Source organism: Haliaeetus leucocephalus, unplaced genomic scaffold, assembly GCF_000737465.1.
Source record: "Haliaeetus leucocephalus isolate CR32 unplaced genomic scaffold, Haliaeetus_leucocephalus-4.0 Scaffold1, whole genome shotgun sequence".
Classification (NCBI taxonomy): Eukaryota; Metazoa; Chordata; class Aves; order Accipitriformes; family Accipitridae; genus Haliaeetus; species Haliaeetus leucocephalus.
In genome coordinates this window covers 2,593,341-2,619,320 of record NW_010972437.1, presented here as the reverse complement: position 1 = coordinate 2,619,320, position 25,980 = coordinate 2,593,341, and the positions used below count along the sequence as shown (strand labels likewise).

General features: G+C 34.5%; 1 protein-coding gene across 1 annotated transcript in view; it reads left to right on the top strand.

The window, feature by feature from the left end:
• The window catches only part of DNAH7 (dynein, axonemal, heavy chain 7), a 116,712-nt gene that overhangs the window by 80,081 nt on the left and 10,651 nt on the right, over positions 1-25,980 (top strand). Inside the window, exons 47-55 of the mRNA XM_010564048.1 lie at positions 6,057-6,211; positions 7,134-7,324; positions 10,624-10,757; positions 11,463-11,798; positions 14,274-14,400; positions 15,588-15,782; positions 18,826-18,918; positions 24,269-24,445; positions 25,465-25,626. Coding sequence (XP_010562350.1) covers positions 6,057-6,211; positions 7,134-7,324; positions 10,624-10,757; positions 11,463-11,798; positions 14,274-14,400; positions 15,588-15,782; positions 18,826-18,918; positions 24,269-24,445; positions 25,465-25,626 — 1,570 coding nt within the window. The remainder of the gene's footprint in view (positions 1-6,056; positions 6,212-7,133; positions 7,325-10,623; positions 10,758-11,462; positions 11,799-14,273; positions 14,401-15,587; positions 15,783-18,825; positions 18,919-24,268; positions 24,446-25,464; positions 25,627-25,980) is intronic.

Here is a 25,980-nt window from a genome sequence, read left to right as displayed (position 1 = left end):
ATAAGAAATACTAATAATACTTTTTAACTTTACAATGTAAAGTTTTTAAATCTGTGAATTCACTCCCCTCATTTGTAACTCCTATGGATTGCTATAATGATACCTTCCCCTGCTTCCCCCCCTTTTTTTGTTTTTACAAACATGCTGCACACTGGATTCAGTTTAAGACATCCTAAAATGCTTCAGGAATAGAATTTTGAATACTATTCTTGTAGTATAATCAGTAGATATCAGTAATTCTCCTTTAAAAAGCTAAAGCTCTTTAATTTTAAAGAAATATGCTGGCATAATTTGCTGCCAAGAGGTATTGCTGCAGAGGTACTGAAGATTATTTTGCTAATCTTTCTATGAGTGTCACACACTTTTTCCCTAAGATGGCACTGGAAATACTACAGATAATGTCTTGATTGCTTCTCTGTAAACAGTTTTCCAGTTTATGTTGCCAACTGGTAGGAGATTTTAACATCCAGGCTTGTAATGTATTTAGTGTGCAAAGCCCTGACATTTTGGAAATGTTTTTTACACTGATGAGCCGAATCTTTATTTTGCTAGGGCATAGTAACGGAACAACAAAAAAAGGCCCATGTATATCTTCTACTGAAGGCAGTAAGGGAGGTGCAAAAAGCTAGAATGGAGAGAATTTCTAGTCTCCTTTCTTACAGAGGATGATCCCAGCCATACGCTCTTGCCAGTTTCTTCCTCTGTTTCTTGCCTTTTATTCTATGTACTTCTAAACTGCTTCAACAAGTAAAGGTGAGATAGGCCTTTCCTGCAATAACCCCTGATTTCAGAAAGGTGCACTTTCACATCACTTCAGGCAGTTGGGAGTTAGATATGGGTCTTCCTCATCTATGTGATAGGTTTAGATATTTGATGAAAGGTGAAAACCTGTATCTGTACTGACAATTTGGAGTCTGTTTTCTTTAGGGCCTCATTCCCCTATCAATACTTCATACAGACTAGTCATTTCTAGGATCCCTTCTGGAGCGGAGAAACCTGGTATATTCCTAGACAAAAGCTGAGAGATTTGGGTTTTGGGTTAGTGTAGGGACCTCTTTAGTAGGCATTATGAATGGGGCACCACAAAGTCTTTGCACCAAGTCCAGTCCTCAAAGAACTTTAAAAAAAAATTATTAAAATGTGAATTCATAGCAGAAACCTGATTGCATCTTTGGAGTGCTGGAATTTACTAAATACCATTTATAATTAAAAGCTTGGCAGTTGCAATTGTAGTTTCCTGTTGTGTGTAGTTAGTATGGCAATAGTCTTACATCCCAAGTTGAAGAAAGTTCTGATAAGGAAAGAAGGATTTATTTTTCATTTTGAAATTCCCTTTTTGTTTTTAAACATTCCCTTTTCTAATTATCTTAAGCTAAATCCAAATAAAATACTTTAACTTTATCTAACGATACATTTTTTGATTGAAAACTTTTAAAAATTCTGCATATTTCAAGATATTGTCATTCTTATTTATAAAGTGAAACAAATTCTGAAACCTCAAAATTCCTCATAGAAAGAAAATATGGATCCCATAAACTCTAAATCTAATGTTCTTGCATTTCACTTTTAAGGTGATTATACATTCTTATGTCGTGTTCTAATACATGCACATCTGTGTCTCACATCAGTCACCAGAATTATGTTTGTCTGGGCAAAGTTCATCTGGTATATATCAATGTAACAATCAGTGCAAACATCAGTGATTTGTATGACAACATATAGCATGGGAACTGACCATGTTAATGTTTTAACATAGAAATATCTACAGCTCACTAGTGATTAGCTTTAGATTAATGTGCCTGCTGATGACTGAGATATGTATGGCACTGACAGTTTTGTTAAATAGAGAGCTGGGTGCTTGCAATAGGCTGAGCTTTGTGACCTTGCATAAGCAGTTATGATTTTCATTTGGACTTGCATTTGTTATGACAGTAAACAAAGAACCTCTCAGTTCTGTCCAGTATGCTTGCTAATGCATTGCTACTGACTTCACTTTTAGGTTTTGTTCTTAGCACAGCTGAATCTGAATTGACCGTGGAACAATGTTGCTTTAACTGCTTTTCTGTTCGTGATTGCTACCCATTTACTTCATGTTTGTTGGTTCTCTTTTCTGGATAATGAATAAATAATTCTTATAATTCTTTACCATAGCCAGGTTAATGGTTGTCAAGTCTGTGATAACATGTACCTAACGTTTATGTATCTTTTTTACAGTATGCTACTGCAGAAACTTACAAATATAAATCTTTAATTTTTGCTACTGTTTACATGAAAATTCTTTTCACTGTTTGAGGAGTCTAATATTGTATAGCCCTGGTGAATGAATACTTCTTTTACTGTAGAGTGAATGTTAGGTTGTCACACATAAGTGAAATTGTCTGTTACAGGGTTAACCTTTGGAAGCATAAATGTGTGGATAATACTTCAGCTTTGGCAACTGGATAGGTGACAAAGTGCAAAATGAAACAGCTAAGACAAAAATAATGTACTAGCTAAAGAACGTCAACGTACTTTCATTTGACTTTAAAAATTGGCATTGGTTGTACTTTTGGAAGCAAAACTACTTATTGAAGTTAGAGGAGATATGCTGGGATTATCATTATATATGTAACTTTTTAAAAGTAATTACTGTATTAATAATTCAATCACTCAGGCTAAACAGTTGACAAATGTTAATGAATTCAACACTTCTACAGTACATCCCAACACTTCACTTTTTATAAAGCTTTGATCAAAATTCTCTTTGAACTAATGGAAAGACGATTAGCATTTTAAAACTAAATAATGATAGAGTTTAATTTTGAAATGTGAGATAGAATCTACCTCAAATTGATGATACATATTATGCCTGTAGTTATGAGTTTATGGCTAGGTGAATTTTATATTAGGACCCCAGGAACCATATAAAATGCAACTCAAGCTTTTTATAACAACAAATTTTTTAAAAAGCAGAATTAGAGACCTATTCAAGGATAATTTGCAAACATACACAGTGACTGCTCATGCATCCCAGCAATGAAGAAGGATTTTATGGTTGATGAAACCTAAGTGTGTTTGGTTGTTATTAGAGAACCACTCTTCAGTTATTTAGTCTTAAGTATTTCATGTCTGTTACACAGAGAGTCTGAAATGGTATATGCTCAAAATATGTAAATGAAACTTTGAAGTAATTAGGGAAAGAAATACATACTGTATGTTTTGGCTGAGGTTTTCTCAAATCTTAAACTTCTGTTTTAAAACAAGAACAGGCTAAATTATTATGAGTAAACTGTGTAAATATTGTCTGTTTCAGAATGCACTTAACATGTATGTTTACTGTGTTCAGTTTACAGTTTGCAATTGCTGTATCACCTTGTATCATCTTACTCTTAAAATCACCTGGCTATATATCCCTTGGGTCTCCCTTTTCGTTCTCGTAAGCAAATGAACCACCTAGCAATTTGTGAGCTCAGCAATTCTTTCAGTACACTTTGGATCTATTGGTGAACACTGTTACCTACTGTGAGACTGTCTTCTAATACTGTTGATGCTACTGCCTCATCTGACAGATGTTCAGATTTCAAATCCTGTTTGCTTCTCCAGACCTATTGTGCTACCAAATTTGCCCTTATCTGTGTTTATCAAATTATTCAAAATATTTGTAACTTTACAAAGCCCATGTTTTAACTTTCTAAATGTCTGCTTAGATATCATGCTGTCCTGGTGGATTACAAATGCATTTCCTGAATGTCTCAATGCATTTTACCTGTGAAAGCTTTCTTCATAGGTAGGCCAGAAAAGGGTCCTTTCCAGATGACCCATTTACCTAAATAATTTTACAAGGGGGAAGAAAGCCATCCTCTTTCAGCTGGTGAATGGTCACTCCCAAGTCCAATTTGTGATCCATAACACTGAAGGATCCTCTGTAGCATCCCATGTACAATCTCAGGCTACTGCTACACATGGTACATATCTCTTTCAAACCTTTTGCTCCTGAATTTCTATCTTGCTTCCACAATCTCCATTTTGAGTCCAAAGAACCTAAGGTGCTTGTGCTCCCTACCTCCATATATATTCCTTCTTCTAAGGGATCACATTTATTTGGGCACATTTTACTGTGCAGAGATTCTGCAAGCAGGATCAGTCACGATTTCTGAGTACAGAATTATTTTTTCAGTAATAAACATACATGATAGGACTAACACTACTAAACTAAACATCAGCTTACTCATAGCTGCATCAAGAATGCTTTATAAGTCTGTGCTAGCCAGAAGGCTGACATTGAGGTGGGGAAACGTTGGCCTCCTTGTAAAGGATTGGTTCTTGTGAAGGACTGGTTCTTGATCTTGCTGAGCGGCCACATCTGACATCAATTGCCAAAAAAATAAAAAACAGTCTCTGCTTTTTTCTTCTTTCCAAAGTTCCATAACTTCTTGTGAGTTACTATTCCCAAGCAACCAACTTCCCTTTCAGCTTTGTTTTCACTTTTTATATCTTACATAGTTTTGCTTATCCAGTCTGTCACAGCTTAAAAAAAAATATTTTTTCAGTAATGATAATCCAGAGTCACACTGCTGTGCTTCACAGAACTGTGCCTGAATCACAGACAGCTGAACCCTTGGATTAAGGGTTACATGCATATTATTGTGTGTTGTTATACTTACACATATATAAATAGGCCTTACAACTACACCTAGTTCTTAATAAGAAGTTTGTGGAATAGAGATTGTAACAGAGAATATAAAGAATTTTTCTCTCTTAAACCAGGCTTTACCTGTTTTAAAATTACTCTCTTGAAAGAAGATCAAGGTTTCTAATGTATTACACAGTTTTGCCTGCCAGCAATTTTGAAACAAATAAGCCTGCAAGAACTTAGATTACATTGAACGAAGTTTGTCTGAGTATTGTCTTTTAGAACTTGCATTGTATCTACAACTACTTGCTCTGTACCTTTTTCTAATTCAAGGCTTATCACTTTCTCTTGAGAATTTGTGGAAGCCTTTTGTAAAACATCACTCTTTCTAAGAAAAGGTGTATCTGAAGATCAGACAAAAATGAAATTGTGTTTTACTTAATTGCATACATTTCGTCTTAGTATTTTTAAGGAAAGTAAGAACACAGATGCAGATCTGTTTACATTGCAAGTTTTATTTGTGAATCAGAATTCCTCAAGAGAGAAAGGCTCAATTTAAAAAAAAATTGTTAATGATAAATAATTTGCTAGTATCATTGTGCGTAAGCTAACTTGTAATAATGATAAAGGCCACAGATTTCTTTTCATGCTGAATTTGGAAAAAAAGGTATTGCTGCTGTTTTCCTTCCAGTAGTAGACTGTATTATATCTCCAAACCAACTGGGACCCAACTGGGCCCCTTGATCCAAATTTTTAGGACTACATTTATTTTGGAATTCTCACTTTAGCCTGCTTAGATGGTTTCTAATTTAGGTGATTATTGCTGTAATTGTAATTGACCATTAGCATGTGTCACTAGTCTTAGATATGTTGGTAATGTAACTATATGTGGTAGAGAAAACTGTAAAAAATCTGTGAAGTAGTTACTAAGTCTGCCAAAAATAAAATCCAGAAGCTCTTCATGTCCATTGCTGCTTAAAAATTAGGGATTAAAAGGTAGATACCTTGAATCTGCTTATATATTTCCCTTTATACTGACTCTAACATGTCCCTTTAGTGGAAAATCCCATTAATTTTCACTTGAAAATGCTCACTTATGCATATAAGTATCACAGCTGTTTGAAATTTCAAAACTTAGACCTTTTTATTTTGAAAGTGTTATAAAATTAAATGCAATTAAACTTTCTAGGAAGTAAGAAGTCTTATTCTGAATACTTTAGAATAGAAGAAAGAAGAAAATTATTTTTTATAAACAAAGAACTTTAAGATTCATCTATCTCCTCTTAAATTCCTCAAGGAATTTAAGTATGTGCCTGCTACAATTTCATACTGATGCGCTTCTGTTTTAATGACAAAAGGGAATAAATTGCCTTAAGAAGTACTTCGAGGTAAATATTTGAAGAGCTTATATTTCAATTTTGAAAGTTTGTATTTTTCCCTTCAGTAATGCAAGAAGATGGCCTCTGATGATAGATCCTCAGGGTCAAGCCAATAAATGGATAAAGAACATGGAAAAAGCCAATAGTTTGCATATAGTCAAACTCAGTGACCCTCAATTTGTTACAACACTGGAAAATTGCATTCAGTTTGGCAGTCCTGGTAGGTTAATGACTAATGAAAGTGTAAATTACAGAAGAACCTGGAGGGGGCACAATTAGCTAAAAAATGAAACTCAAGTGAGTATCAAATGTTACCATAGTTAAGGAAAACAAATTTTTTCTTGTTTTGAATCAAATTAGTACCATAGTAATTAAAGTCCTCGCCCCAGGTTATAACATACTTCTTAGCACAATATAATTATAATACTCAGTTTAATTTGTATTCTTTAATTGCTGTAAGAGATTTGCCATTTCTTTGTTTTCATGTTACAATAATTTTATTTCTAAAAAGTAATGCTGTTTTTATTTGGCTTTTCAGGAGTATAAATACCAGATTACTAGGCTGTGATCATTATTGATTCTTGTATTCTCTGTAGTATCTTTATTGCAAGTAGTCTTATTACCTTCAAACAGAAATAAATTAATGAAACATAGTTACAACTCCAGCTATTTTTCAATGCCTAACTGGACTACAAGTAAAGAAATGGATTGTTTATTCTTCATTATTTCTTTCTTGATTTTGACAATGTCATATGCTTACAGTGAAGATTGAAGCAAACTTAGATACCCAAAATTATTTCTGTGGCATGTGCCATTTAATTTGTTATTTCCCTTTTTAAAAATGGTAGCCTTAAACTGCTGTTCTAAGCCATTGACAGCAGTAATAGTGATAGCATTTTAGTTGCTTTTTTTGCAAATTGATATAATATTAGAAAAAGAAATTAAAGGTACATTTCTTTGATTCATTTTTCAATCAGCTGAATACTCTTAGGAAGAATAAACCTTATCTCTAGATATTACTCGATTAATATTTTTATTGTTTGCACACTGTAAATACACATTATACATATGTATTGTAAAGAACAGTCAAACAGTAATATAAAAGCCAAGAAAGTCCTACTAATTCTTATGTTATTTTGAAGTGCTACTGGAGAATATTGGAGAAGAACTTGATCCTATCCTAGAGCCACTTTTGCTCAAACAGACATTTAAGCAGTCAGGGAGTATATGCATTTGCCTTGGAGACTCCACTATTGAGTATGCTCCTGAATTCCGCTTTTATATTACAACTAAGCTGAGAAATCCACGTTATCTTCCTGAAACATCTGTTAAGGTGAGAATTTTGAAAATGAATGTGCAACTCTGTTTTAATTTTGAAATGAGTCCTTGGCTAAAACCAGGGAAGAATTTCTGGCATTTGCTTATTCCTCCTCCCCTGCCTATAGTGGGTTTTTTTTACACTGCTGGAAGACTGGTATCATCTTAGAAGTGTTGACATTTCTCATATGTAATACTTCATCTTGCAATACTGTCATTCTTTCATAGAGTCAGGAATTTACTTATTTAATTAATTAATTTTATCACCTTTCCCAGTCTGTATCTCCTGATGCTATTTAGTCACTTTTTATTATAAAAATATTTACAAGGAGTTAATATAATAGTCACCTCACATGCAAACTCTACATTAGGCTTTCATATTAATGATTTTTATCTGTAGTATAGTTAGGGACAGGAGTCTGAGCAAATCCTGGCACTGTGCCTTGTTTATAACAGATAGAAAATATATTTACAGATTTGATATATTTGATAACTATAGCTATTCTTATTTTTTTATGTTAGGACAAAAAATGTGGTTTCCTGTTTTAAAGAATAAAATTGGTGGTTTAGGCTTTTTGAAGTTGTTTAGGAGATGTATTCCTCCTTTTATTTATTATTACTTTTGAAGAACTGTTTATAGAAAAGTATTGCAAATTTACGCTTTGGTTAAACATAGACTATACTGAAACACAAAACCTTGAAATAAAAACTTTTTAAACTATTGTGATATTCAGTAAAATGGAACAGTAAGTTGTTTCAACAATGAAGGAGTACTGATGCAGGAAAAATTGACAAAAATTAATGAAAGGGAATAACTTCTGTTCACTTCAATGAACATCAAATCACCTAGACGTTGATCTTTTATCAAAGAAGGTAATTAGCTGCATGTTCAGAAAAAAAAAGATGAAATATGAAAGGAAAAGAACATCCAAAAGATTTACTCTTAGAGTACATATACATTTAAAAGCTATATGAAGGTTATTTCCTAGGAACAGTTTTTTATTTAACAGACAATTAAAATCTCCTAGCTGCCAATCAACAGTCAATACAGTATTATTTTTTTGTTTGTTTTGTTGGTTGGTTGGGTTTTTCCCCAGAATACAAAGTTTCTAAAGATGAATCTTCTCTAGTTGGGTTCCCTGCAGTCAGACATAAGTTGTTAATTGTTGTAACAAGGAGCAGTTGCTTCATGACATGGTTAGGTATACTCCTAGCTACACCACACGCTGCTGAGCTAGCTATGGTGGCTCTTGTACAGGGAGCAAGAGGCAGAAAAGTAATATCTAAGTATCTTGCTCTGAAGCTAATTGCAACATCCATTGGTGAATTTGTCCTGAGGATTATTCAGGAGCTAGCTAATGAAATGAGTCCAGGGAAAATGGTTATTGATGTGGTTATCATATTTCGCAGAAAATGATTGTACTGAATTCTGACGTGACTTATATAGTGAAGCCTGCAAAGATACATAGGTCATGGATTTACATGTATTTACACTACACAGATATGTATTTGCAGTTATTAGCCATTTGGGGTAGCTTTTTTCTAACTTTATTGATTAAATGTATTAAAAACCACTAAAAAAATCAGATAATTTTCAGCACTGCTGAGGGAAAGGTGACTTATTCATGTCCATAAAAAAAAAAATCATTCTGTCCTGCAGGGACCAAGGAGAAATGTAGAAGGTAGATAGCAGTTTGCACTTAGACTTCAGAGGTCTGAACCAGCCAACCTTTCAGAGCGTGGCAGCTGTGATTGAAAGCTAACTCATAATGCTGTTTATAGCTAGCCTTTTACTTTGAAGAAGGGAAATGGAGCCTATAGAAGATTCTTGAAGTTTTGAAACATTAGGTTCCTCTTATATTTCCCGTGACTAAAATGGTTAAATAAGGTGAGGAAGAAACAGGCCATGATGCTTGTGAAGATCTTACTGATTCTTAGTGTCAAATAGAACTGAACCTCCTCTCAAAATTCCTGTGTGAAAACAGTGTGATAAGCTATCTGTGCTCTGAATTTTTTTTTCCGTTGAGGCTTACTATAACAAAAAATGATTAGTGATGTATTTTAAGAAAGTTAAAATACTACCCCTCCTAACTTTACAAGCAAAACTCATGAAAAAAAGCCTCAAATATTTGGACAACTTTCAGATATTAGTGGCAGAAGCCAATCAAGACAAATTAACTTCACAGGTATTCCATATTCTAACTGATCACTATGTTCAAGGCAAATGTTCTTTTGAAACACAACTCAGTGGCATCTGTAGGCACCAAAAAAAGCCCAAAGAGTATCTGTAGTCACTATTACATAGTCCATTAATTAAAAGCAATACTTTCATCAGTCTTGATGATTGATAAGTAGGTTATTTTCTTGGTTTTGAACTACATGCATCAAACTCTTTTCTAGACTTCTGCTGGTAATGTATTTCTTCCCTTTCTCATGTAAAATATTGTACATTTTTGCCGCTTCTTCAGCAAGAGTATGGTTTTTTTTTTGTGAATCCATTATAAATATATCATGGGATTGGAATTTTTTTAAACAATAATTTTTTTCTAGTCACTTATTTTCTCATGAAAAAGAGAACATGATGCTATCCTAATTCTAGGATACAGATGTCCCCATAATAATACCACCACAAATTGCATGTGAACAAGGCCATTAAAAAGAGAAAACGTATGTGGCAGAGGCAATAATAGTTTGAAGTACAACTCCAGCATGTATGTTACCACTTACTTTATGAAAACAGCAAAAAATTTATGGGTGAAAGTGTCTAAACACCATAAAATGTGATCTACTTGGTCTTTATTTATATTTTTGCAAAATACTGTGCCAGCATCCCATTTGCACTGGGATGTTTAGATGGAACAATTCTGGAAAACAAACAATACCAAATTTATTTACAAAATCTGTACATTAAGTTGACTCTTCCATTCATAGAAATGTTTTGCTCCTTTCTCTGTGAAGGCTGCTTGATGCATACAGGTATCAAATGGGTAGATCCCTCTTGCATGTAAAAGTGTTCATTCTTGTTATATGGACTAATCACTTGAAGCACTGATACTCAAAGTTTCAGTGTAATTTTGAGAAACAGAATGAAATTCTATACATTCTTGTCACATCCCTTTTATGGTTAACTTTCTGGGTTAATCCTGGAGTTAGCTTTCCAACACAATCTTAAACCCTCAGCTGCAATTCATTTACTATCAAAGTTTGGCTGAGCATATTACATGATATTATACATACCTCATCTTGTAAAGGAAGAAGCATTTTAATTGCATCTGGCCATAACTGTGCTATCTTTCAAAAAATATCTTCAAACAGGTAACATTATTGAACTTCATGATAACTTCAGAAGGAATGCAGGATCAGCTTCTTGGAATCGTAGTTGCAAAAGAAAGGCCAGATCTTGAAGAAGAAAAACAAGCCCTCATTGTACAAGGGGCTGAGAATAAAAGGTATCAAGACAACTTCCTGTGCTATGGATAGAAGCAAGTTGCAGTTTACAGAAATACAATCATGGGAAACACATTTCAGAGACCTTTTTGTGTTTGTTTGCTTTACCAGGAAATTCAAGATTGCTATTTTTGAGACCCCAAACTTAGGCTTCTGTTTGTTTTTTAGGCTGATTTGGATGCATGCTCTTACTCATACTCCTACTGGTTGTGCCTTTCTTCTTCTGATATTCTTCCTATTTCTGGGATTATTAGGAAATGTTAAAGAGCTGAATTGCAGGTTGTGTAATTGCAAAACATAACTCTTGATCCTGTCCTCTGTTTTTGCACATCCTTTCCATGATGTTGGCATATAATTTGCTGTCCTCAGAAATTTTGATTAGATCTTAACGGTTGTGTTTTAGAAATGTTTTCATTGTGTGCTAGATTTGCACTGATTGTACATGGCAAAGGGCGTCTTTCCCCATGAGTCAAAGCATGAAATGTGCAGTATTCAAAGTGGTTTGTCACTTCCTCCCTTTGCCATCCATTTTTAGCCTGAAAGTGGATAATTTTTTCAGAAATTTAAGGGCATGTTTAATAAGAAAAAAAGGTTTAGTTATGTAAGTTGCATACCATTAATAGAATCTACACATTATCTTATTTTATTAAAACTAAGAGAAAACAGCTGTAATTTTTGTATGTTAAAAATCTTGTATATTATTTTAGGCAGCTAAAAGAAATAGAAGACAAAATTTTAGAAGTTCTTTCAGCCTCAGAAGGAAATATTTTGGAGGATGAAACTGCTATCAAGATATTGTCTTCTTCCAAAGTTCTGGCCAATGAGATTTCTGAAAAGCAAGCTGTAGCTGAAGAGACAGAAAAGAAGATTGATGCTACTCGTATGCGCTATCGTCCTATTGCTATCCATTCGTCAATCTTGTTTTTTTCTATTGCTGATCTAGCCAACATTGAACCAATGTACCAGTATTCACTCATGTGGTTTATTAACCTTTTTATGATGTCCATAGATAATTCGGAGCAATCTGAAGTTTTACAAACAAGGTAAGAGCGATAATTCACCATTTGTAATTGGTGATGTATTCATAGTTACTCCAGAAACGTTACTGTCATTTCTCTAAAGTGTATTGCCTCAGGCATTGTATTTTGAAATATCTTTTTGTACACATATATGTCAGATATTTTTCTGGAAAATAATTTATTCATAGAAACAAAATGGTACAATATATTACAAATGCAACCTATTCCACTATTTCTATTTAGTAATTGCTAACTCACGTTGTGTGTGAAAGTATCAGTTAGATAAAAATGGTCCACTTGCTTTGTTTTTATATTTTGTTTCATGTAGTGACTTTGTATGTCTTCAAGAAACAGACAAGAAACTTTTTCACACAACTGGTGAGAGAGAATTAAGTCTTGTGACTGGGGCTCTTGGCTGTAGAGGGTGCAAGGCAGTAATTATTAACCCAACTATTTTTTTTTTTAATTCAGTTTGATTCTTGTTTCATGCTTAAGATGTTTCTCCCTCTTCCAGCTTGTTCATGAGAACAGGAGAAACTATGCAATCTTTGATGGCCTGAATTTATTTTGCATGTGATGGACCTCACTTTTATGCTTACATTAGGCTTGTTCAAAATACATCCTTTAAAGTGAATTATCTACACAGAGATTGTTTAAAGAAAGTTTTTCAGTGTTCTATCACATCAGTTACTAAATTCTACTTCAGTGGCTTTATTTGATCTTCAAATCACAGAGCATTTCTTCTGTTACTTAGCTACTTGCCTGTTCCTCAGATGAACAAAGGATGGGAGAGGGAAACTACTCTCCCAGTTTGTATTCAGAAAATTTTTCTAATTAATATTGCAAATGGGAATTTCTGAATTATCCATTACTGTCCATATTATTATACAAGTTTTAGTACCTGCTAAGGTAGTGTTTAATGTGTAGTGTTCAGTTCAGTGGCATACTGGTCATGAAGGTTATTTTTTCATTAGAATTTTGTCAAGGTCTGGGCAATCTAAGTCTAGCATAACTGTTTTATCAAAGATATTGCTACTAATCATTTAAGTCAGGGCTTAATATTTTGGTATATTTGAAGCTACATTCAAGGTAGCCTTTTAGCAACAAGGCAATGTGTGTTCTATAAACCTAGCTCTTTGACTTTAAATCTTACTCTTTTATATCTCAAAAAATACCCTGTATGCCTTTGTGCCTAAATTAAAGCAAGCAATAAATAACATAATCTCATTTTGATTCAGAACCTTTCTGACAGCAGAAATATAAAGATACAGGACCTGATTCCCAGCTGACAGTATGCATTCCCAGGGAATGATTGATGTAAGCCCATTTTGATAATTTTGCCCACTGAAGGCAGAGGAAGACAGACTCATAGAAGATTCTCTGTGAATTTATAATTCACATGGGACTGTCTTAGTCTGTCTTCACTAGTCAGTCATTTTTCACTACAGGGTCTGTGCTGAGATTTTTTTTTTAAATCATTCTTTTCTCATGCAAATTATGTTACTTCTGTAACTTGAAGAGTTTACTTTTTGTCCCATGGCCATCTTTGTGTCAGTATTTTGTGTATAAATTGTTTGTATATCTATTTCACTGATGAGGAATCAGTAATTTTGAAAGGACTTAAAATGCTAAAAAAAAGGAACATTTATATATTACAGTAATATTATTAAAAATGGTCTATTTCTTGTTAGCTGAATGGAAGAACACAAAAATAGATTGAAACACAAGACTGAAAAGCAGACACAGATCAAACAACACAGCTTGCTCTCAATCTTGATCTTCTGCTAAAAGCTTTCTACTTTTCAATTATAATAGATCACACTTAGGTTTCTGAATGATCACTGTGTCTGAACTGCAGGAATACCCTTCGAGTAGCTCCCTGCCAAGGGACTGGTGACCTAGGTAGTTGGAAAAAAAAGCTATAGCACTTCTCCACATCTTTGTTACTACCTTGAAAGAAGTATTTGAAGTAGTTCTGCAAATTCAGACACTGCATTTCTAACCACCCAAATAGACTTTTCCTTATTTTGACTACGTATTCAAACTTAAACCTTTGTAAAACAATAGATGGACTTCTTGCTTTCTATGTAAAGGAAATTATTAATAATAAATCACAGTGTTTTAAATATATTTGTATTGTAGTGTATTAAGGAAAATACTCTGTAGTATGGGAAACATTTCAGATAACCTTTAAAGATGGACTGTTTTGATTTTGGCCCTGGTATTTATATTCATAATGAATTTTAAAATTGCTGCTCTTTTCTGTCCCTCCCATAAGGGACCTCTCACTTCCTCTGAAAATCAGGTATTACTAAGATGTATTGTACTTAAATGTTTTTTATGTTATTTTGCTCACAAAATGGTACATGCATTTAATCATTGCTTTGGAGTAACTGACCAGAAAACAAAGGAGATCTAAATGGTTTGTAATATATTTCCAGAGTGCACACTCCTTAGAGTGCTATTAATGGAAGGTTGTTCTTTTTCCAACATCTGTAGGTTGAAGATTCTCAAGGATCATTTTACTTACTCACTTTATGTCAATGTCTGTCGCTCCCTCTTTGAAAAGGACAAGCTGCTCTTCTCTTTTTGTCTAACTGTGAATCTCCTGAAACATGAAAGATTGGTCAGTAATTAAAAATAATTTGCAGTTTGATATTATAAATATTAAACTCCATATACAAACTATCAGTAATAGGAACATATAGGAAAAGAATAGAAAAATAAGTTTATATATAATTATATTACTTAAGCCTCAATTTTGTGGTGTTTTATTTTCATTTTAATAAGCAATTATAAGCATTGAAAAAGATTCTCCAGAAGAAAATAAATACATAACAAAAAGGTATGGCAAAACTGAGCTAGATGATAACAGTTTTTCTAAACATTACTTAACCAAAACCCAGCCTATGTTATTCTTAGTGAACACTTTACAAAATTTTACTGTAATGTATTCCATGTTCTAAGAGCATATAAAAATGAATTGTAACCACTGATTTAAGAAACTACTTATCTTTTTCACTTAAGGTGCTAAATCTGTTCATTTTTGCATAGAATTCCTCAAAATCAAACACTTGTACCAACTGAATTCTATTAATTTCTAGTAATTCTTTACGAAATATTTCTTTACAGGATTTTTAAATTCATAATGAAATACACGCATTTTAACCATATTGTCTGCAAAACAGTACTTATGGTTGCTTGGAATTGTTTGTTTCAGTGTAATAAGGAAACATTTAAAATTTTAGAAACTTTTGAAATTTTTATGTTGGGGAATACATAGAAGTGAATTCTTTCAAGAGCTGACAGTAATAATCATGGGATGCTGTTCTCATTTACAGGGACTTCAATTTACAAATTTATGTAATCAAAGAAATTTTGTGATAAGGAGTATTGAGAAAGGAATGAGACATGTAATAGGCTGATACTTCTTTTTCATATTTAGACTTGCATTATAGGAAAAGATTGCAAAATGCATGGTTCCCTGAAATATGTCCAGTATTTTTTTCCTTCCACACTTTGGGATTTGAAGAATGGGTCTAAAAATCTAATCAGTTAACACTGATTCATTCCCCAGGTTAGGAATGCAGATGAATCTTTATATTGGCTCGTATCTTAGGCTTTTTGATTCCTTAAATTCACGTTTAACTGAAAACCAGACACTGAATACTTTGGAAATAAGCTTTTAGTAGTTGTATAGAAGCTTTTTTAACTAATGCAAGAATTCAGATAAATGTATTGATTTCCTACATAATGTACTGAAACCATTAGGTTTTATTTATTTAGTCCTGAGAGCAGTGTTTTTCATTGTAGATTAATGAGAATGAGTGGAAATTTCTGTTGACTGGAGGCATAGGTTTGGACAATCCTTTTTCTAATCCATGTACCTGGCTTCCTCCAAAATCATGGGATGAAATTTGTCGACTAGAAGATCTGCCATGCTTCACAAACATTCGTAAGGATTTTACACGACTGAAGGATGGATGGAAATTGGTATATGACAGCTTGGTATGTTAACATTCCTGATTGCTTGCATTCATAAGCTAATTAACACATTGAAAATATTTACTCAGGGAAAAGAAAGTGCTGTCATTTTACATGGTATGTTCTTACATATATGAATGTAAATATTTAAGCAAATGGTGTGTTGTAGTAGATTATTGCCAATTTGTCAGGTGGCTTCTGAATAGCAAGTCATGATTTGAATTGAATTTGGATGGAAAAAAGGCAAGAAAACCTGGAGTGGTAAGGTAATAGTGAAATTGGTTAAACTTAAGGGAACCACTATCCCTTGCCAGTCTATATATTTGTTTACCATGCTTTGAAAATACCTTTTCATGCTATTATGTAGCATGCTGCTTTCCTGGATAAGTGTAAAAAAACCCCAATTATTGCCATGCAGAGAAACTAGAATGGGATTTGGGAGACCTGTGATTCCATATTTTCACAGTGTCCTGGTATATGCATTAATGACTGACTTTGTCTTTATCTGCCTCTGTCACTGTTTCCTTAAAATCTAAGCTCTTCAGATGAATTTCACTCCACATTTGGGCACTTGCTTCATCTTTAATCTTACTGTTAACACTTTTTATTTGATCATACTCCCCCCTTCTGCTTCTTGATATGCAAAGTGCTCATCATACACATACCTCCTGAACAAATGATTAAAAAATTTATCCTTCTTTCCTACTTGCATCATCTGACCATAACCACTTCCATGTTCAGATAATACTGTCCATTTGTGCTAGTCCATTGAACCACTTTTCTCACTGTTAACTTAAATGATGAAAATTTATTGCCAATATTCAGTCAAATGACTCTGGACTTCTTACACATGTTTCAAAAAGATTAATTGTATGTTTTATTCATTGTAAATGTAAAGGATTTAGAAATCCTTTCTATTTAAAAAATGGGCTGAAAGTATGGAGAGAGGAAAAGAATGGATTTTTGGTTGGAAATGCTCATAAGTGTATGATGAGAGACATTAAAGAAACCAAGCAGCTGCAGCTCCTTCAGTTGTCCAGATTGCAGGAAACAGACAAATAGCAGAGATAAAGCTTTTCTTGGGCATTTACAGAAAGATACAGCAAGTTGAGGGCTTTAGTTCTTCTTTGGGAGATAGTCACTTGGAAAATTAACAGAGAAATGATGACATTTGAAAAAGAGATTGAGAGAGGGGACTATTTCATTATATACTTTGGAATTATAGCTTTTTAAAGCAATGCCTAATATAAATGAAAGGTGCTGACCTTCAGAGTAAAGATTCAAGATGTGTGTGATAGTTATGTGAGCATTCACGCAGTCAAACTGAAACAAACAAAAATTCCTTCATTTAAGTGGTATTCAATAAAATGAGGTCTATAGTATCAGGTCATCAGTTAACTGATAAAGAATCTAATAAACAGTAATGCTGAAGCCAGGAACATTCAGTTACTGATCCTGGAGTGCTAGATCAAAAGGAATAGCATTATCTATCTCTGTCCTGATATAGAAGAGTTGCTATGCCTTTTACTTATGTGAAAACATTTTAGTTACCTATTTAGCTTTAATACTAGTACTTTTGTGTGAATGCACTAGAATTCACATGCAAAAATGCTAGTTAATGGGTCTTAGGGAAGATTCCTTTTTAATAGTGGTATTTTTTTTATCAGTATAGTTTATCCCCAGTAATATGCAACCAGCTCTTTTTCCTGTCTTGTCAGTGATACACAAATTTAAATGAAGGGCAGTTTCATGCATGTACGCATGTGTGTTAGAGAGGGCACAAAATCAGTGTTGCTTTGAGCCACTTTGTCATCAGCAACCATACACAGAATATGAATGTTTTTCAAAGGAGTTTGAGATGCACTTTTGTCCTCATACTTTCTGTTGATCAGGTTGCTTCCAAAAGTAGGGGAGACCTGACTTCAACTCCCCAATTCAAGGATTCATTGTATTTTGTCTGAAGTTGTATTGCATATCTTGGAGTAGGGACTGAAACTCAGTTCTCCTCTAGCTGGCTGACTTAATCTCAAAGCTACTGATGCATCTCTTCTCATGGAGAAGTAAAGAGATTTTGGCACAGTGGCACAACTCTGAGTCTTTAGTGCAACCTTCACTCAGTGTTTCCTAATTCACTCAGTTTTCTACAACGCTTGCAAATTTTTAGCTGAACTCTTCAACAGCTGTTATAGATGTCATTCTGAGGTACACATTTTTCCCATATATTAATATAAATATAGTGCAGCATTCTGGATTCTGACTTGAAACTAAGTGCCTAGAAGTTGGGGAAGGAGGGACCCGGGCTCCAGATCCTTAGCAGATCCATTATGATTTGATATGCTAAATCAAATTTGCTCAGAAGACAGTTTGAGCAGGTCTGTCTGCATACCTCTTTGCCCAACCCTCTACAGGCAACCCTAAGAGGCTCACCAGCAGAGCTGTAATACCAGTTTCCAAAAAGGCACACCCAGCTGTTGCTGTACTTCAGTCTAATAAGAAGTTAACCTGCCACACAGACTGCTGTTCCCAATCTGATAACTGCAATAACAACATAACAGCTGGATTATTCATAGGCCATTTACAAACTAAGTTCTCTGGTGTATTGTTTGACTTAATTTTCTGATTCTTGTTTTCCTGCAGTCATTTTCTGCATTCAGATGCAACCTAATTCAGTTATCATGTAATACTGTAATGTGATTGTCATTGATTATATGGTTATCATTGTAATACTAAAGACCGACACCATAATTCAGTTCTAACAGAAAGAGGGAGGTAAAGTGCATTTTCAGTTTTCCTCCACCTCATTCCTTCTCCACCTTCTAGAGAAAAAACTTTGGGTTATTATCTGTTAAACACTTAAAAATTACTATGACTTCTCTGCTGTAAGAGAAGCTTCTTAGATAAACATGTATTTAATTTTTTTTTTTAAAGCTTTAAGCATGTCAACGCCATTTCTGTAGATTAAGAAAAAATACATCATGGACTGATGTGTCAAGTTAAAAGATAATTTACTCTTGCTATAGCTAATTCACAAATGCTTTAAAGAATGTTGAAATACATATGTTTTTAGGATCCCCAGCATGAGGATTTTCCTGCAGAGTGGCAAGACAAGTTGGGGGAGTTCCAAAGGATGCTTATCATTCGCTGCCTGAGGCCTGACAAAGTATGTACAAAACTTTCACCTTATTCAAAAAGGTCTGTCCATCTTAGAAACCAAAAGTATTTGCAAGTATGCATTTGAATGGTTGACTATAACCATTCTACAACAGTCTATCATAAAGGAAAATAGAGATTAATGAGATTTCAAAAAAAAAGAAAAAGTTTGAAATTATAATGAAAAAAACTTTTTAAAACAGAAGGGTAGGCCTTTAGCTTTTTTTTTAAGTTTGTGTATACACCAAAAATCCCCAAACCTCTTCCTCCTTGAGACTTACAAACCTTATGACTTTTTTTTCAGTACACCTGCTATTTTTGCTTATGTAAATTTTTTGATGGATGTCACTATCTATGGTAAATTTTATCTGATCTAGGAAGATAATTTAATGGTAAGCATGAGTGTAGATAGTGTAGATGCTTAAAGGTAGCAATTATTGCAGACACACAGATCCATTTTGTTCTATGGAAAGTTTTTTGAAGCAGAACTGTTCTGATTTGAGTTTCTCTAGCTGTAAGGCTTGAATGTGGCACAGATCACAATAGGTGCTCACAGTTGTGGATCTTTATTCCAAAAAAGTCAACCTACTAAAAACCAGAACACAAGTATTCACTTAGACATTTTTCATATATTCACAGGTTAAGTGGCACTATTAGTCCACACCTAGCCATAACAATAAAGCACATTGTGAAAGATAGGCGTTAGTATAAACAGTTAGGACCTCTGTTCCAGAGAGCCTATGAAAGGAATTCTACATTTCCTTGCACAGCTGTTTAGCTTTATATTAGTACTCAGATAAAAATGTGAACGTTTGTACTGTATAAAGAAGAGAAACTTTTAGAGTCAAACTTCACACTTCACTTCTAGATTTTTTTGACTGGCAATATGAGCTTTCAGAATGTTGGGCAGTTGGATCAGGATGGAGAGGCACTGGCAGCGGCGGTGTATACTGATGTTTGGACACAAAGTTATCCACAAGACGCTGCCTAGTTGCGGTGACTTCTTCTTCAAAAGAGTTTATTACACTTCTGCCAGTTTTGCACTTAAAGCAAAGCAAAAGATTGAGACTTTCAGTTGAGCAATTTAACTGTTTAGTTCAACTACATTAAAAACTTGGATCCTCAAAAACCCACTGGTCTGCCACTAATTCTAGCTTAGAAGTCTACTTTTGGCTATGGTCAGTAATACTTCTGTCTGTTTGATGCAGAGCAGTTTGGCAGATATTTCATATGAATACCCCTATTTGATTCAGAAACTCATCCACCAGCCTTGTCAGTAGGGCTCAGTTCAGTGACCACTTTTGCGTATGTCTAGTATACATTTAAAGTAAATTGTGAACCTACTGTTTAGCTGTATTTTACATCAGGGAGGGAGAGTTCAGTTTGATTTTTCTTCTGTGTGAAGAGGCATGATCTCACTTCTCAGGATGCATTAGGGTATTAGTGCTTCAAGATGGCAGCATGCTCTGGATCAGCCCTAGTGCATAGCCCTCCACACTATTGGTGACAGTATTCCTGGGGGCAAAGTGTCCCCACTTGAAGCTGCTGCTTCAAGTTTTCTATATGCTGTACTTGGAAATAAAGTAATATTATGGCCGAGACCCCTTTTGTACTGTGAAACACTGCTCTAAATCATTCGCTGTTCAGGTTAGATAACAACATCATCTTTTCACTCTTAGTCCACCTTTTAAGATATCAGACTGCTCCTACTGTGGCATGTGATCCTATTTTTATGTATTTGATTCTGTTGTATAGGGAACTTAACCTTGACAGTCACCAGGTATATTTTCGATATGCAACATTATCAGGAAGGCAAAGACCTTGCTTGTGCAAACCCACCAAGAAGTAAGATGCAGAACCTTTAGTGTGCCTCGTCAGGGAGCCTGGTTCACTTGATTCTTACTACCCATAGGATTAGGGGTCATCTATCAGAGGTCAGCTGATCTTGATTAACTAGTTGAAGCAGCTCAGTTTTGTGTGCTTTTGTATATGTCAACACAATGGCATGCATGAAATCCCAGAAGTGGGAAGGAGTAAAACTGGATAACTGTAAAACATTTGAAATGGGCTTTAAAGTTAGAAAGCTTCATTACACTGATTTACATGTAAAATTGGACACGTGAAGCAATGGTCTGGTCAAATTTTGTCTTTTTACATGTGTTGTTCATCCCTCCTGAGAAAGATAGAGCTACTCATTGTAGAGCTTTCTGGATTGATTATTACACCCAAGATATCTTTTCTGCTGGAAAGAGTTGTTGGAAAAACATTTCTAAAGGAAATGGGTTTTCCTTCAAAAGCTAGGCAATAGACTACACTGAGAAGTGTTTAGGTGCAGATTTCTTAGCCAATAATGTATGTAAATCATTACTTCAGCATAAGTCATGTTCTAGCCTTATATAATCACTCCTTGCTGATGCTTGGAAATCTTAGAGATGGAAGTTCTTGGTCTACATTCTAGCTTTGAATCTTGTATTAAGATTATTTGGTTAACACTTACAAGGAAGGTTCTCAGCCGTGTCATCTCCAGCATGTAGTACTCCTCCATTGTCAGGTCATCAAAGTGCTTAGTAAGGCATAAAAAGTCACAGCTGCGACGTTTGGTGTGTTCCTCCCTGCAACATAAACCCACAATAAGAACAGACACTAAATGCATGAAAGCTACGTTTCAAGAGATGAAGAAATGTGAACAGATGGGTCTCTTCAGTACTTCACCTGCCTATCAGTAGAAAAAGTGTCATACAGAAAACATATGAAATATATTTTAGTGGATCTCAGATGAAAGCTAGTTGAACTATTTCAAGGTTACTGGGTAAGATAAACTTCCAGTAGGCTTCAGTTTTGTAAACTGTTACAGAGAAATTGGTAATTTTATAATGAGTAAGGGGATGTTGTCAAAGCAGTTTGGAGGAATACTTCAAGAACATTGTTACATCTGTGCTTACCATGGGTCATCATTTGGTTCCCAGCCCTCCAGTTCTATCAAGCAAAAGAAACATTTTGCCACGTCTGGTTCATTTGCATTTGGACAGTGGACAAAGCCCGCCTTTGCCATCTGCAGGTGACAGTTTAGAAGTTTAGAGCCTCATCCAACACACTGCTCATGTTCACATAAGCAAACTGTTTGAGAGCTTGCAAATAATGCCTTTCCTCACAATGTCTATCAGCACAGATCGGGCTGAAAAATAAATTTTAAGTGTGAGGACTGCAAGCAGGTAAATAAGCAACTAGTAGAGGAACAAGGAATAGGCTACAAGTAGTAAACAGATTTCTGCATAGCTGTGGTATCTGCAGGCTACTGGAGTAGCTTTGTTCTACCAGATAACTCTTAGCAGATGCCATGCTACACAGCTATTTCAGCAGCAGTGCATGAGCCCTGCCATAGCCAGGACTTTAAAGAATACCTTCAGAGAAATAACATAGCATACAACCATGGACATAAAGAACTTTTAAATATAACTTATGTAAGTAAAATGCTACATCTTTAACTTCTATGTTTTCCTGTTGCTTTAGAATCACGTCTGGTCAGAACACTAAAAATTAAGTTTGTTTTAGTTATCAAACTTCACACCTTCTCAGATAACTCTTGCAGTATGACTCATCTGAGATCCAGCCTGGACATTTCATGTGTATGCCAAAGTAGAAGTCACAGGGATTTTTTTTTTAATGTCCAAGTCAAAGCCTGCAGGGACATAAATGTTAAGTTCTCTAAAATATAAGTAATTTTAATTTCTGAGTTTTAAGTAGTGATCATTCTGCTACTTCATCCTTCTTGCTGGATGTGTACTCGTTTCTTCTAATGCAGGCTTCTTTTTTATAAATGAAAATTTGCAATCAGGGAGACTACATAATACAAGAAATTAACTTTTAAGTGACAAGAACAAAAAAGTGAAACCAAGAAAAGTAACTATGTTAAATTCTGTAGCTAGACTAGTGAGCTGAACATGCAGAAGCTAGTCATCCTACTACAGTATTTCTGAGCAGGGTACAGAGCAAAGTTGGAATATTCAACTTTTCATCTTCTTCAGGCTTAGCGGAAGTTCACGACTCTTCTTGAGAATGACTATACTTAACAATGACCTCACATTCAGGCACAGTACATAAAAAATAAGGTATAGTTAAAATATCCATTTTTCAGACTTACGTTCTCCGGAGTGCACTTGCAGTTCTCTATAAAAGGCCAGTTTGTGAAGGTTTTTAAACGGTTCTCATATTCATACATATCCTTAAAATCACTCAAGAGCTTGGAAGCTGAACAAAGCTCTTTCAGGAGCCTCTCCATCTGTAAAGCCTGCAATTAGCATAGCCCAGAGCCTCTCTCCTGCTCTCGAATTTAAGGCATTATGCTAATTGGTGACACATTACACCTGTAAAGCAGAGTAAGTTTTAAAGCAGGTAAAACCACAGGTGAGTTCATGAGCAGGACAATCAAGAGGAATGAAGCTACTGGATTTTTTTTTCTGCTGTGTCACATTCTGTGTACGTGGCACACTATATATTCATTAGCTGAAAGCACCTATGCTAATGCAGTATGAAAATTACACATTTTATAACTGAAATGTCAAAAATGCACGTTAAAAACTCTAGTTATGAATACAGCAATTTTACACATAAAATTTTTAAAAATATTATACTGATTGTGACCAAAACAGCTGAATTAACATTGCTATTTGAAACTTTTAGCATTTCTTGAATTTCATGTTCAGAGATTAAATCCTAGTATCACATTTGCAAATACTGTTGCATTTCTTTAAAGGGGAGGTGGTTATTGTAAAATACTCTAGAGTGTGTCCAGAGATAGAATGAATGGTGATATTTAAAAGAATTATATCTGTAAGGTTTTACAGGATCAAAGCATTAAGCTGTCATTTTATAAATTGTTTCTCATTTTGGTACAGAGCCCAGTTAACTTCAGTATGAAGTTTAAACTCTGGTGTGTACAAGACTGCTGTACACAGCAGTTTTCTAAGCCAAGATCTTGACACCTTTGAAAGGTGTTACATTATAAGACTTGAAAATTGAAATCCCCTCCATAATACAGATGGAGCAAGTGCTGAAAAAAATCGGCTTCCTATACCAGCACATTAGTCTGTCCAGATGTGGTGACAGAAATGAGATTAAGGATCATTTGCATAGGACTTCCAATTTCAACCCTCTTAGAGCATCTATTTTGCTTAGGTTTACACATGCTAAATAACTGATTTCTCTGGGACTGTACTAGTATCTAATTTTACATGCAGGAATACTGTCCTTGAAATTTATATTAAAATGTTTAGAGTAATATATGTTAATGCTTACACAAAAAATAGGACACTTTAATTCTATTTTCCCTTTTTTTTTTTTTCCCTTTTTTTTTTTTTTAGCTAATACCAATGGTGCAGGAATTTATCATTCACAACCTGGGCTCTCCGTTTATTGAGCCACCTCCATTTGATTTGTCAAAAGCATTTTCTGATAGTCATTCTTGTGCACCACTGATATTTATACTTTCTCCTGGTGCCGACCCCATGGCAGCCCTTCTTAAGTTTGCTGATGATCAGGTATTTTAATATCTCCAGACTTTTTTAATGTAGTTGATGCTTGTGTGTGTGTGTGCACGCATACGTTTTTATGAAGGACCTTTATTTAAGTAAAAGTTGAAGTGGCAAAGTAAGCTCAAAAACCTGTTTTTAACTGCCCCAAAACATGTTAAAATTGATCTCATTATTCTCTTTGACACAAAGCACTGATTAATGTAGGTGAATTGTTTTTAGGAATGAATAATTTGTCTATTGTTTATAAGTAATTGTATGTTAAATATTTTTGGCATATTTTATAATGTTGGGATGTCATGATCTATTTAACTAATTAGTTTGTGTAATCTCAAATGGAAAAAGACCCTAATGGTTTAAATATTAATTTTAAGGAATCTTATCTGAAAACGGTATTTTTTTTCTAATAAGCATTATGTGTAATATATTACTTAATAAAAAACACTATAGTAATATAGGACCGTAGGGTCTTGGGTGGCATTTGCACCTCAGAATTCAAATATGGATTTTTGTTGGCTTTCACTGTCATTATGGCATTTAAAACAAAAAATTCCTAACAGCCTAAACTAGTTCTTATGTAGAAGAGTACTGTTATAATACTAGAAAGTTGCTCTTTTCTGGTAAGATGTATTTCTTGCATTTCCTGATTATTATTCTGTCAGAATTCTGTGCTGTTGAGAATGACAGACATACTTCAAGTCTCCAACCACCAAGCTGCAAATGTATCCTGTGTTTTATAGTAGGTGGTCTACCTCCTTAAAGAGCATACTGTTTTCAGGAGTATTTTGAAACTGTCAGAATTTTACAGTTCCTGATTAAATGGATGTGTAGTTGGAGCTTTTCACTGGAAGATAGAGAAAAGGTTTTAGTCAACTGGAATGACATGAAAAAAAAGATTTAGACTGGTTTTTGGAAGATAATGTACATTAACTGTCTCAAGAATACATATAGATGTGAACTGTCATACTAGAAGGTTTAGTGTATTTATGCCATATTATTCTTACTTATAATATGCTTTCTATATGCAGGGATATGGTGGTACAAAGCTTAGTTCTCTGTCACTTGGTCAAGGCCAAGGTCCAATAGCCATGAAAATGATAGAGAAGGCAGTGAAGGAAGGAACGTGGATAGTTCTGCAAAATTGCCATCTAGCAAGTTCATGGATGCCAATACTAGAAAGAGTCTGTGAGGTAAAAAAAGTATTATCTTCTTATAAATACTTTTGAACCTGTGCCTGATCCATACAGGCGAGTGAAAAGCCAGCTTAGTATACTTTATGATGATTCCCATTATATAAGGGTAATCATCACATATTGATTCTGTCTTTTTCCTTCTGCCTGCTGGAGTAGAAAGTGCTCACAAACATGGTGGGTCTGGCCCATTCCTTGAATGGTAAATCCCAGCTGCTACCACAGTTTCTTCAGGCCAAGAGCTTTCATCATATGTCTATTGCTGCAGAAAAGCAGCATGCTAAGGAATTTTCCTCTTGAACAGATATAGGTTTCCAAAGAGGTACTGGTGTATACTTCTTCCTCCCCCCCCCC